The sequence below is a fragment of the Arabidopsis lyrata genome, assembly GCF_000004255.2.
Source record: "Arabidopsis lyrata subsp. lyrata unplaced genomic scaffold ARALYscaffold_6, whole genome shotgun sequence".
NCBI classification, from domain to species: Eukaryota; Viridiplantae; Streptophyta; class Magnoliopsida; order Brassicales; family Brassicaceae; genus Arabidopsis; species Arabidopsis lyrata.
In genome coordinates, this window is record NW_003302550.1 from 20,248,330 (window position 1) to 20,261,183 (window position 12,854).

The window sequence follows — 12,854 nt, forward strand, 5'->3', positions numbered from 1 at the left end:
GTTAGAGATGCGGTTCGCGACGGCATTATCACGACGCATCATGTTAGGACTGAGGAGCAGCTCGCCGACATCTTTACCAAAGCTCTTGGTCGCTCACAGTTTCTTTATTTAATGTCCAAGTTGGGCGTTCAGAATCTTCACACTCCAACGTGAGGGGGAGTATTGGGGATATATGTGTATAATCCGGTTAGGATTAGATCATATCTTTTGTGATAGAGTTTATGTCCTACATTTTAGGATCTTAAGCTTATCTTGTTATCAAAGCTCTCGTGAGCTCTCATGTATAAATACCATTGTTTGGTGAATGAATAAAGCAAGTGGGTTTGTTACCTAATTCTACATAGTCTTCAGCCTAGTTCTTTGTCTTATTGTTTTAAGGCCATGATGTTGTATTTAGCTTTCAAAACAACATACCATGGTTATCTATCCCCATGTGTAAGTTTATTGGTTGTTGTTGCTTCCCCTAGAGGGGAGTTTGTATGCCTTTAACTTAATATAATGGAGTGTTTGAAGTAAAAAAAAAAAAAAAAAAAAAAAGAAGATTGTGACGACAGGGATCGCTCATAGCTTTGGAAGGAAGCTGACAAAAAAAATATATGAGTCTCTTTCAGGAATGAAAGATTAAATATATAAGATTTAAGATCAGTTGCGAGAATTAGGCGAAAACAAAACTTTAACGAAAAATAAACAAAAAAATCATAAATATAAGCTAAGCTAAGCTATATTAGTTTATAACTTCCAATAACTGAAACTAAGCTATAAGCAAAAATAAAACTCACACGAGGCTGAAACTAAACCAAACTAAACTATCCATCCTCCCCAAGATAGAAGTGGCTTAAGCCCATTAGCCCAATACAACCTAGTAATTATAAAAACTAAATAATATTTAATTAGTTCGTAGGAATTTTGTAGGTTAATATCTATACTAGTAATTTTGAAATACATTTTTAGTGGGTGAGTTAAATTGTTTTCGGACATAAATGGTTTCCGATCCGATAAGAAATTTTTTTCATAAAAATTTGGTAATTTAACCTCACTCTTACAGCGGTATTTGCCTAAAAGTCGGATACAAATATTACTGAAATTAGATCGTATCCACTAATTATGTTTCTATATTTAATAATAAAGATATTTAGAAGATTTAGTTCTGATTTAAATTTATGCTTCTCTTTTCATCTTTTTTTGATTATTTTTTAACTGTTTTGAATTATCATATAATACATAAAGTTAAAAAAAAAAATTCAATTTTTTGTTCTGCATATATTGTGATTCGAAATTTTAAAAACGAACATATATTACCCAATTAATGAAAAAGTTCATGTTCAACGTCCGACATCGGCTAAAATGTTTAGACAATGATTCAGAATCATATAATAAATAAGATCAAAATGAATCCAAATTCGAATGAGCAGAAACATTAACTTAACAAGCATCCAGATTTAAAAGTTTGTATACGGGTTAATTCGGTTTTTAGTTAAACTGTTTCATTTTACTGGAAATATTATAATTGATATATTTGAAACCAATAGAAAATTTATAATATTATGAACATTTTTACATATAAAAATATTAAGTAACACGTGACAAATTATATTGCGAGACGAGGTTTTATGGTGGCATGGCAGAACGGGTTTCGAATCAACATTAATAAAAATTTAAAATAACATTACTCGCCGCTTGAATAGGGGACGGATTAAAATCAATAAAAACCCTCACAAAATTTGTTGTCCACTCCGAAAATTCCACGAAAGAAAACTAAGTGCCGCAATATGAAATATGTTGCACACGCTGTTCTATGCGCGTGATAGAATGATGATCATCTCTTTTAACAGACAGCCACCATCATCGGCTCGACACTAACGAAGAAAAGAAGATGAAAGTGAGAGAGATAGAGATAAATCCGGTTTACTCGCCCGTACCGGTGTTTTACGCTCTCCACTTATTTTTTCTTCTCCATGATTTGATTCTTCTCATGGGTTTGGGGTTTTTCATGAATATAATATTATGAACATTTTTTGAACATATTAAAAAATTAGTACGAGACGGATTATATTGCGGGACGTGTTATATGTATATATATATATATATATATATATATATATATATATATATATATATATATATTATTTTATAATATATATAATCTCTCTTTAGACCTTTAACAGTTGTGATACTAATTTTGTCACCCAGTTCTGATATTTCTATAATCTATTATTATTATTATTATTATTATTATTATTATTATTATTATTATTATTATTATTATTATTATTATTATTATTATTTTATCTTATAAAATCCATTGTTGTAATTGTGCTCTTTCTACCTGTTTTTGATATTTCTTAAATAATTGTTTTATATTTTTAATAAGTGCATAATGTTTGTATTACTATCAAATGCATTTATACATTTACTTTCATAATTTGTTATATTGTATTTATGCAAATCTAAAGTTAAAGGTATACATAATTATATTTTTATTTTTCTTGTCAATCTTATTATATAAAGTATGGTTTTCAAAGTTAATAACTCACATGATTGTGACATATGTCAAATCTATCGAACTTAGATTTTGCCATGTGTCAAATAAATATTTCCTTTTTAATAATTAAAAAAGGAAAAAGATAATTATAAATTTATACAGTTTTAAATATAAAAAGATCACTATAAGGAAACTATAATATATTTTCAAAAGAGATTTTTCCATGTGGCAAATAAAAAATAGTTTTAACAAATTTATAAAATATGTATATTTTCCATAACAATAAAAATTAAAAAATTATGCTAAACATTTTATTTATAAATTACTAACTGTACAAGAAAAAAAATTAAAATTAGAAAAAAGATTGTAAATACTCACCTCTTTATAAACAAATAGATTGTCTCATATTTTCTCACCAAGCAAACTAATTTCTTCAGAACCACCACCATTTCTTTAACTTCATTCTATTAGTAAAGTTTTTCCTCTTTTTTTGTCATAAATTATTTTTAGGATAATATTAGTAACTAACTTTTGACTCAAAAATAATTAAAGAAATAGCCATGAGTAGAAACTAACGTTTTTCAGCGATGTAATAGCCCTCAAACAAAAGACAAAACATACATGTAATTAGGATTTCAAAAACAAAAAATAAACACTAATAACACGAAATCTAAAAATAAAGAAAATCAATACTGGAATTTTAACGACGAAAGAGAGACATCCACCTAGAATCAGAGGAAAAAACAATGTCATTTAATAAAATAGCATATCATACTAAAAGAAATATGAGTAACATGTGATTGATAATGGAGGTGACGATGGTGGTGGTTGATGGTGGTGGTTGATGGTTACGGATGTGGTGATAGATTGACTTTAAAAATAACATGAATCATGTAAATATTATTTATCATTTATTGGAAATATATCATGTCATTTATATATATTTACAGATGTGGTGATAGATTGACTTTAAATATAACATGAATCATGTTGTTGGAAAGAGACTCGGCTCGATGCCAGAGGAGAAAAAAAGAGGAGAAATAAGATCAGTTAAGAAAGAGGAGAAGATGCGGTAATGGTGGTGTTGGTTATAAATAGTCCAACATTTATATTAGATTGTGCATTATGCATAATAAATCTATTTAAAAATAATTAAAATGCTACATTTTCTAAAATTAAAATATAGATGTTTATATAATTTTAGTTAAGCTTAAAAAAAATAAGTGATAATTTCGACCAGCAACCCGTGCAACGCACGGTCCCATATCTAGTTTTAAATAAATCATAGACGATAATATTAAGCGATATTTTAAAATTTTATTTAGTTTCACTTATAAGCTAATCAAATATTAATTTAGCTATTTTGTCATAAGTAACATTTTTGATTAAAAAAAAAACTCAAAAATGTATGACCTTTCAACTTTCATACAATTTTAGAAATACCAAACATATTGATTTTAAGTATGTGATAAGATTCATCACTATATATATATTTTTTTAACTGAAAAATGTATGAACTTTCAAGTTTCATACAATATTAGAATTACCCAACATACTGATTTTTAATATTAGAATTACCCAACATACTGATTTTTAATAGAAGATAAAATTAGTTTACATATAATTATTTTTCAATAAATGAGAATAACAATCAAAACCAACAATATTGTGGAAGTACATTTGGCCCATTTGTTAAGAGTTTTATGGGGTTCAAATTCCAGATAACACAATTTTTTGCAGATTATCAGTGTAAAGTTTATTGGCAGTTCCAAACTACTCCAGGTAGAACCGTTCATCGTGGTCTCATTTGTTGCAGGGGAAGCATGTCAATCGGATGTCGTACATATATAACTGAGTATTACGAGAAAAACTACATCGTAGAATTGTTGTTCGTGGAAGCCATTTATCGTACTCGCATAAATTGCAAAAATAATGTACAACATAATAATAGGATTAGATCAATTATTTCTAACAATGATGTAACAAATGAAAAATATTAAAAATGATAATAACCAAAACGTGATTTTAAATCAACAAAACCAAAACCAAAACCAATATCACCATAATCAACACCTCCATATAATCAAAAATCTCGTGTCGCAAACAACTTAATTTCAAACATGGCTTAGTTGTATAGATCGTTTGTTTACCTTTAATTTCAATGGTTGATGAACTTTAAATACAAAACTCAATGTAACAATTTATTTCATCAAACAACATATATACACTACATGCACATAAACCTACACACGCAAAACTTCTTCAAACCCAACAATAAAAATTGAGAGAATCTTTTGGATCAGTTGGTCAGTCAACATCAAACACTATTTCCATTTGTACATTTTCTTACTTTTAGAAATTGTCAAAAAGTTTTTTTTATATCCAATTCAACCCCAAAAACTAGTACTTTTTTATTTATGTCCAATTCAACCAAACCAAGTCCGTAGCCACGTCTCTATTTAACCAAAAACGGTACACAATAAATGCTTCTTTTCATAAAATCCCAACTTCCTCCAAATTTTTCACATAATACGTATTAGAAATTTAATCAACCAATAAAACAATTTTGATTCGCCTATAAGAAAGTAGAAAGAGAAAAAAAGCTTAAAACTTTGACAAAATTTAACAATCTGAGATTGTAATTGAGCGGGACCAGTATCGAACGAACCAGAAAGAGATTTGATTCCTTCCTCATCTTTATCCCTCAGGTTTACTCCTTTGACCTCATTTCTAGGTTTTCGAATTTGGGTAACGAAAAAGTTTTCATTTTTCCGATTCTTTGTGACTTTTTATAATTTTTGATTTCTGGGTTTTGTTCTCTGTATTCAATTAGCTCTGTTTGACGTATCAAAGCAAGAATCTTTAAAATGACGACCGGTTTTGATGATGCTTTCGTTTCTTCAAGACAACTCCTTTTGCTTGCTTCGATTTGTTCCGGTGCTCTCATGTGCAAAATCGTAAGTCTTTTTGACCCTTTGTTTGGTTCTATACGATGTTGCAAGATTCTTGATTTTGTGTTTTGGTTTTGTTTTGTAGGTTTATGACTTGACTAGTTTCATAAGTCCATTGTTCTTCAGTGTTTATGGAAACCTCAACAACAAAGTTAAAATGGAATGGAACAATAGGTTTAGATTCTTTATACCCTAATTCGAGTTTTTTCGATTTTTCTTTTGTGGAATGTGTTTTGAGATGTTTTGGTTTGGTTTGATTCTTCTTCCACAGGGGATTCTCAACTTTCCATGCTGTTTTTACTTCTGTGGCTTCAATTTACTTCTTGGTGATATCTGATCAATTTGATGAGAATGTTCATGGCGATTCGGTTATCAATAGTACAACGAGGTTATCGGAATCTGTAATGGGGGTTAGTTTTCAAACAATTTGCTAGTTACATTCACCGATGAGGATGAGATCATCTCTGATGTCTTTAGTGTATTTTGCAGATCTCCTTAGGCTATTTTATAGCAGATTTAGCAATGATCTTTTGGCATTTTCCTACTCTTGGTGGTATTGAATATGTAAGTAGGCATCATATAATACTTTCCTTATTCATCGATAAATATCGATAAAGAGTTGGCATTTAATGGTTGATGGATTGGTATAAGCTAATTGTTGTTTTGTTTACCTATATAAGGTTTTTCATCACCTCATATCGATGTTTGCGATCTTTCTGTCTGTCACAAGTGGGCAAAGTCAGTTCTATATCTTCTTAGTTCTCTTATCAGAGGCTACAACCCCGTTTGTTAATCTACGGTGGTAAGTTTTTCGGATTTAGAAAGTCCCTTCACAAATTCTGTTGTTCCTAGTTTTAATAATGCGCCGCCTCTCTAAATATCAAACGGATTGATTAATGGCAGGTACTTGGATAATAGTGGTCAAAAAGGCTCCAAGGCTTACATGCTGAACGGGATTGCCCTGTTCTTGGGTTGGCTGGTACTGTTAAATAGACCGAAACAAATCTCCTGTTACTAGCAAATGAGAGAAATAAACCGAATGTCTCTGCTTCTTTTACAGGTTGCGAGGATCCTTTTGTTTATCTACTTCTTTGTTCACATGTACCTCCATTTCCATCAGGTAAGTTCAATCCTGAGCTCGAAATCGTGCCATTTTCGAGACGTGAATCTAACAAGCTGTTTTCGCGTACGAAGGTGAAGCAAGTGTTTCCACTGGGATTTTACAGCCTTCTTACATTGCCACCGGCTCTAGCAGTGATGAATCTCCTTTGGTTCTGGAAAATCACCAAAGGATTGATCAAAACACTCTCAAAGGCGAAAACATCGGGAATGAAGAAACAGTGATGCTTGCCCTGGAAAAGATTTTCGATTGCATTCACTTTGATCTGTCCATGAAAAATTGATTGATATTCATGTTGTGATTGTCTCTGATGCCGTTTGGGTTTATGAACAAGAGTGTGCAAGCTTATGGGGGGATTTGTATATTCAAACCTTTCAGCTGTTTCTTAGGTATTCAACTTGTAAAGTTAGAACCAGTTTCAGTGTTTCACTCACATTTTCATGATGTTACTGTTACCAATCGCAGAACGGTTTAGGTCCGGTTTGGTTTAAACCGGCTAGTACTAAACAGATTTAGTACTTACTACTTACTAACTTAGTAGTCATCCACTTTTCTTTTTGCTAAAAAAGTTTAACAATTTAGGGATCAACCATAACCTATAAGATAATTACTCACTAATCATATATAAACACACAAAACAGAGACATTAAAGTCTGATTAAAGAGTTATATTAACTATTAAGTATAGGAAATCAAATCTTGTGATAAAAAAATTCTCCACCAATCCTAATTATGAATGACTGTCTCTTCTACTTTTTATTGGGCTTGTTAAAATATCTTAATGGGCTTATTTGATCCATATCTTTAGTGGAATACTGGAATTCATGTCCACTTTTGTGCTTGTTGAACTTGAACCAAATCGTTAAGATCGATATTTCACACAATCTTCTCCGACATAAGAAATAGTTCAATCAACGTTGTAAACAATGTTTTGAAAAGAAACTCTTACACACACAATATATTTTATTAATAAAAACAGCCTCGTCACCGAGGTAAAATACAACAGCAAACCAACAAAGAAACCCAAACCACACATAATAAGTGTATTATTATTACACAGACATAATTTGACAAGTTCGCATCAGGTTGATATAAACCAATGCCATGCGTGGACTTATAGTCACATCGCCTTTTATTCTTCACACAAGCTTCCAAAGCTTTTCATATCATTACATAATCATACATTATACAAAGCAAGAGACTTGTAAACAAGTCTCTCACTCACTTAACGACGAAAGCTCCTAACCTGACGAGGCGGGTCGGTCACGCTATCGTTAAGTTTGACACCTGTGTAGACGGCTGCACCAGCTATGGCACCAAGTGTAGGAGCCACCAGATAAACCCAAAGTGACCTATAGTTTCCTGATGCAACGGCTGGTCCTAGAGTCCTCACTGGATTCATAGATCCACCAGTCGATGGCCTGTCAAAAACTCGAAGTGTTTTAGAAACTTTTTTTTGATGCAATGATTCTTGAAAATATGAAGTTTAAAAAGCCTTTAATATGGACATACCCTGCGACTAGAATATTGAGCATGACCGTTGCTCCAACAGCTATACCTGCCAATTCTCCAACCTGCTCATTAAACACAATGAAAGAAAGAGAACTCAATTAGGGTTAGCTATATAAGTTACTATCACTGACTAGTCTATATAGGCATCGATGTGTTTATTTACGTATAGAGGTTATAATAATGACCATCCCATAAGAACTCTCTTTTTCCTCTAAAAAGTATTTTGGATATGTATAAATATCGAAACCCTAATTATTATAAAGAAAATCTTACAACATAAATTTAAGTTGTAAATATTGTATTTGGCATCCAAATAGTTAGAGATTACACTAATTATAAATATCTAGTATCCACAATTTTGAGTATTTTAGGAAAACTAAAGTTGTGTAAATTGTCAACGCAAAAACCGTACCATAAATTAAAGCAAGTGTAAGGAGAAATTTCGTTTCCTAATCCATTTGTGTTTATAAGAATCATGAATAAAAACTCAAATATGTTTTGTTTTCTTTAAACCGCAAATGTTAAAAGTTAAAACTCAAAAAGGTTTAGAGAAAGAGAGACTTACGGCACGAGTGTCGGTAGCGACGGCAGTGACAACAAAGAGGAGAATGAAAGTGATGATGAACTCAAGAGCAAAGGCTTGTCCAACGCCAACAGATGGAACAGTGACACCTCCGGACATAAAAGGATGGAACACTCCTTTAAGTGCGAATGAAGCACAAATGGAAGCTGAGACTTGAGCTGCAATGTAAGCAGGCACGTGAGCCCAAGGGAAGTGCCTTAGAGCTGCGAATGCTATGGTCAGTGATGGATTTAGATGGGCCCCTGAGATGTGACCCGTTGATAGTATTATGATCATCACTGCGAGTCCTGCGCATGCCGCGTTACCGATTAGGGTTTCTGCTCCGTCGTATTTCTGGTTCACGATTGGACCGGCTGTCGCGGTGAATATCAAGATGAATGTTCCCACGAACTCGGCTCCAAGCTGCATTATGCACATACAAGATAGCAATGATGAACAAGTACTAGAGGAATATAGGCTAGAGAGGAAGAGAGAGATGTTTCTTGTGTAACAAGAATACGCTTTTGTGTTTCTTGAAAATGAAATTTTCTTTTTAATAACCGGAGGGTTTTGAGTCGAAGCTAGACTAATCATGGACCGGTTTAGACTCAAATAAGACTGTCATAGAATGTTACTGGCCAAATTTCCTAATTTCAAGTAAGTATACCTATAATCACTAGAAGACCATTAAATTAGTTTCATTTCTTGTGTCCATTTTTTCAAGAAATAAAACTAATTTAATGGTCTTCTAGTGATTATAGGTATATAGCGTGTGATCTGTCTATATCCGCCTCCACGTTAACGAGCATCAACCAAACCAATCATAATATTAATCATATGTTGTTATATATCAAGGAAACAAATTCATAAATAATTAACACTAATCATAAGAATTACAACACTACTTCAATATTATTGGTTCATGATTAACTCTAGAGAGTAATATTATTGGTTAATGATAAAAGGACAAGAGCCGTGGCTTCCGTCATGGACAGAAAGAAAACGCTCACAACAATTAAATGACTCAAAAAACCTAACCAAACCATACGTAACATAAATCTTTCACAAAAACAATAGTAAATTGACGTAATATTTAACTAATTTGTATTCGTCATTACAAAACAAAACCCATTAAATCTAATAATTTGCGTGACCGTTTTTTTGCTTCAAAACAAATACAAACCATTATATTTATGCAACTTGCGTGTTTCATTTTAAAACCAATTAATGTTATCGCAGTCAAGACTTATTAATTAGCTCATTGTCACAAGAACAATAAACTACTAACATATGTGATATGTACAATCCATAAAATTGAAATATGAGGAGAGTCGGTGTCTATTGAATAGATTAAGTTGAGTTCGAGTGGGCCTTAATTAGAGAGTTATACAATTATTTTCTCTTAGTTTTTAGACTTATTTTGTTTATACATTTATTTCGCTCTCTTTCTATTTGCCAGTTCTGATCTAATTCTCGGTTGCGACTGCTAGTTTATGTCGTGTTACAACCTCCTCCAAGTGTGACGTAAACCCCTATGATATTTTCAATATCTTATCTATAAATAATAAAAATCGGTTACAAGAATAAATAAGTATTATCTTTTGGTCACTGCTTCTCTGTATTTCAGAGCTTACAAAAACCATAAATTACGATCGATTTGTGAGTTTCCCTATAGTACATAAATATATATATTATTGTCTCGATCTTCATTATTTTTTTCCCCAATTGATCAACTCGTTTATTCAATATTTTCCCAACGTGAATTCCTATGTTTTCTATAATAAACGAGCCAAATATTTGGATTTCTTTTATTAGATTAAAACAAAATATGAGAATATCCTTATTCTGTAAAAGTTCTAAAGCTATTGTAAAACATTTTAGGCTTACGTCGGGTTCCTAGAAATTTAATAAAGCTTTTTAACTCATTCATATTTTCTTCATAAACTTTTGGTAACACTTTCTAAATCTATTTCTTTGTTTGCGAATAATATGCAATATGTGGTTATGAATTCGCAGTGTGATGATATCAATATTATTAGCACAAACCACTAAGATACAAGTCGATATTTTTTCATGGTAATTTGGAATTAAAAAAAAAAAAGATATACTAAGAATTATTTATGAGTAAAATAAAATAAAAAGAGGAAGATGGCTAACCTTGCGAGTGAGGGAGACATCAGGAGAGGGAAAATCGGTGAAGCATGTGTCATGTTGACCCCAAGTTGATCCCATCACCGGCAAGCATTTGCATCGAGGCGTTGGTTTCCGATGATCGAATGACATTGAATCCACTCTCATTCCCGTGATCAATGGCCCTCCCGGTGTTCCCGGCGTTCCCGGGGTAGGAGGAGCCATCACCACAACCGAACCCACCTCAGCCTCCGGTGGAGCCATTTCCAACGTTTTTTTTTTCTTTTCTTTTCTGTTTTTGTTTTAAATAAAAGTACTAAACTCTAATTTTTTTTTGTTTTTTTTTTTTTTGGTGAAGGAAATATATTGATAGAGACGAAATTTACATGATTTGAAGTTTTTATAAATTTGTGTTTACACTTGTGTTTTAAACTTCGCCAGGACCGGTGTCACCAAACACAAGTTAAAACTAAAGAGATCAATAAATGGGAAAACTCATCAATCGATCAAAAACCTTTTTTTGTTTTTTTTTTTTGTAAGAAATGAAACGAAAATGGAGCTAGGACTTAAATTTACATGCTTTCAAGGATTTTTATAAAGCTGTTTCTACGTTTTAAGAAGAAGAACAACAAAGATAGCCACCTTACAAAAAAAAAACCAAACTCAGAAACCGAATCTTATAAAAAGCAAAGACAACAAACTCATAAAGATGCGTACGTTAGCACTGAACAAAGACTGATTCTCAAAACTGAGGTTCTAAATAAAAAGAGAAAGAAGTTCGAATGAAGAAGATGATGGGTTTGGTTAGTCTTTGAGCTTATGTTATATTTATATGTGTTTGTGTTTTATATAGAAAAGAGATTATTTATTATGCATTGAACCAAAAAAGATCAATTATAAAAAACAAGTCAACTCCAATATCTTATTGCTTTTATATAACAGCTTCATCAGCTACTGACTCTTTTGAGATTTTGTTGAACTGCTAAAGTCACCGGTGCCTTTGTCACAGGCATATTCGTTACCGTTGGATCTAAGTCATCTCTCCGTGTGTGACGGTTAGGAATTGCACATGCGCCGTGAGGGTATCACTCATTCGCCAACCCACGACCCTCCAATAATTCAATATTAAAAAATTTATTAAGTCTAGGGAAGAGCACTTGTTTCGTGTAACAATATTTAAAGAAAACCAATTTCAGTTTTTTTTTGTAAGGGTAGCTTAAATTTAATTTTATAAGTAGTATAACATCTAAAAAAAGAAAAAAGTAATGTTCATTATATTTCATACTGATGTTCTTTCAATAAATGTTTTAAATATTTTATTTGATGTTTTCACTTTATAATGTCAAAATTAATTACTTTTTTTTTTTATTATTTATACTAGGTTATGAACCCCGCGATATCGCAGGAAACTCATTTTCAACAAATATATATTTTATTATGTTTATGTATTAAATTATTATTATAATATATTCAAATAATTGAATTATTATATAAAATTAACTATGTTTTAAAGTTATATCATAAATATTTTCTAAAGATATTAAAAAAAATTTATGAATAAAAATGTAAAAAACAAAATTATGATTAAAAAACACTTTTGAAACATTTTTTGTGAATATAAAATTATTTCTAAGTGACAAAATAACTAACGAAGAGTTATAATATAGAGAGGAAAAATTCTAGCGGGTCAAAACTAAAAAGATATAAAAACACAACCAGAAAAATAACCGTCAACACAAAAGTAACCGTCAATATTTTAACGAAGAGTTGCGATAAAAAGACATAACCGAGAAAAAAATAACCGTCGATATTTTAACGAAAAGTTGCGATAAAAAACACAACAGAGAAAAAATAACCGTCAATATTTTAACGAAAAGTTACGATAAAAAACACAAAAAAATAAGTAAATGTCAACATTTTTACGAAAAGTCATGATAAAAAGACACATCAGAAAAAATAACTGTCAACGAAAAATGTAACCGTAAATATTTTAACGAAGAGTTGCGATAAAAAGACACAACCGAGAAAAAATAACACTCAATATTTAAACGAAAAATTGCGATAAAAAGACACAAACGGAAAAAAATAACCGTCAATA

The 12,854-nt window shown here is 31.3% G+C and overlaps 2 protein-coding genes across 2 annotated transcripts; one reads left to right on the forward strand and one right to left on the reverse strand.

Annotated features, from left to right (window-relative positions):
* The first annotated feature begins 5,020 nt into the window (after positions 1-5,020).
* LOC9310690 (transmembrane protein 56) lies at positions 5,021-7,012 on the forward strand. The gene is made up of 9 exons (XM_002872464.2): positions 5,021-5,190; positions 5,316-5,439; positions 5,519-5,607; positions 5,705-5,843; positions 5,923-5,997; positions 6,114-6,235; positions 6,337-6,412; positions 6,494-6,553; positions 6,628-7,012. Exons 2-9 carry the CDS (start codon positions 5,350-5,352, stop codon positions 6,775-6,777), a joined length of 801 nt encoding a protein of 266 aa, XP_002872510.1. The 5' UTR covers positions 5,021-5,190; positions 5,316-5,349; the 3' UTR covers positions 6,778-7,012.
* Positions 7,013-7,497: 485 nt separating this feature from the next.
* On the reverse strand, positions 7,498-11,899 carry LOC9308580 (probable aquaporin NIP5-1). The gene is made up of 4 exons (XM_002874577.2): positions 10,784-11,899; positions 8,630-9,049; positions 8,065-8,126; positions 7,498-7,973 (listed from the first exon to the last, which is right to left on the reverse strand). Exons 1-4 carry the CDS (start codon positions 11,018-11,020, stop codon positions 7,778-7,780), a joined length of 915 nt encoding a protein of 304 aa, XP_002874623.1. The 5' UTR covers positions 11,021-11,899; the 3' UTR covers positions 7,498-7,777.
* Positions 11,900-12,854: the final 955 nt, after the last annotated feature.

Coding starts and splice junctions, on each gene's coding strand:
- LOC9310690 (XM_002872464.2), top strand. CDS start 5,350: ATGACGACCGGTTTTGATGATGCTTTCGTTTCTTCAAGACAACTCCTT. Junction 5,998..6,113: donor CTCTTGGTGGTATTGAATAT/GTAAGTAGGCAT, acceptor TACCTATATAAG/GTTTTTCATCACCTCATATC. Junction 6,554..6,627: donor TGTACCTCCATTTCCATCAG/GTAAGTTCAATC, acceptor TCGCGTACGAAG/GTGAAGCAAGTGTTTCCACT.
- LOC9308580 (XM_002874577.2), bottom strand. CDS start 11,020: ATGGCTCCACCGGAGGCTGAGGTGGGTTCGGTTGTGGTGATGGCTCCT. Junction 8,127..8,629: donor TCGCTACCGACACTCGTGCC/GTAAGTCTCTCT, acceptor TTTAATGAGCAG/GTTGGAGAATTGGCAGGTAT. Junction 7,974..8,064: donor CTCAATATTCTAGTCGCAGG/GTATGTCCATAT, acceptor AGTTTTTGACAG/GCCATCGACTGGTGGATCTA.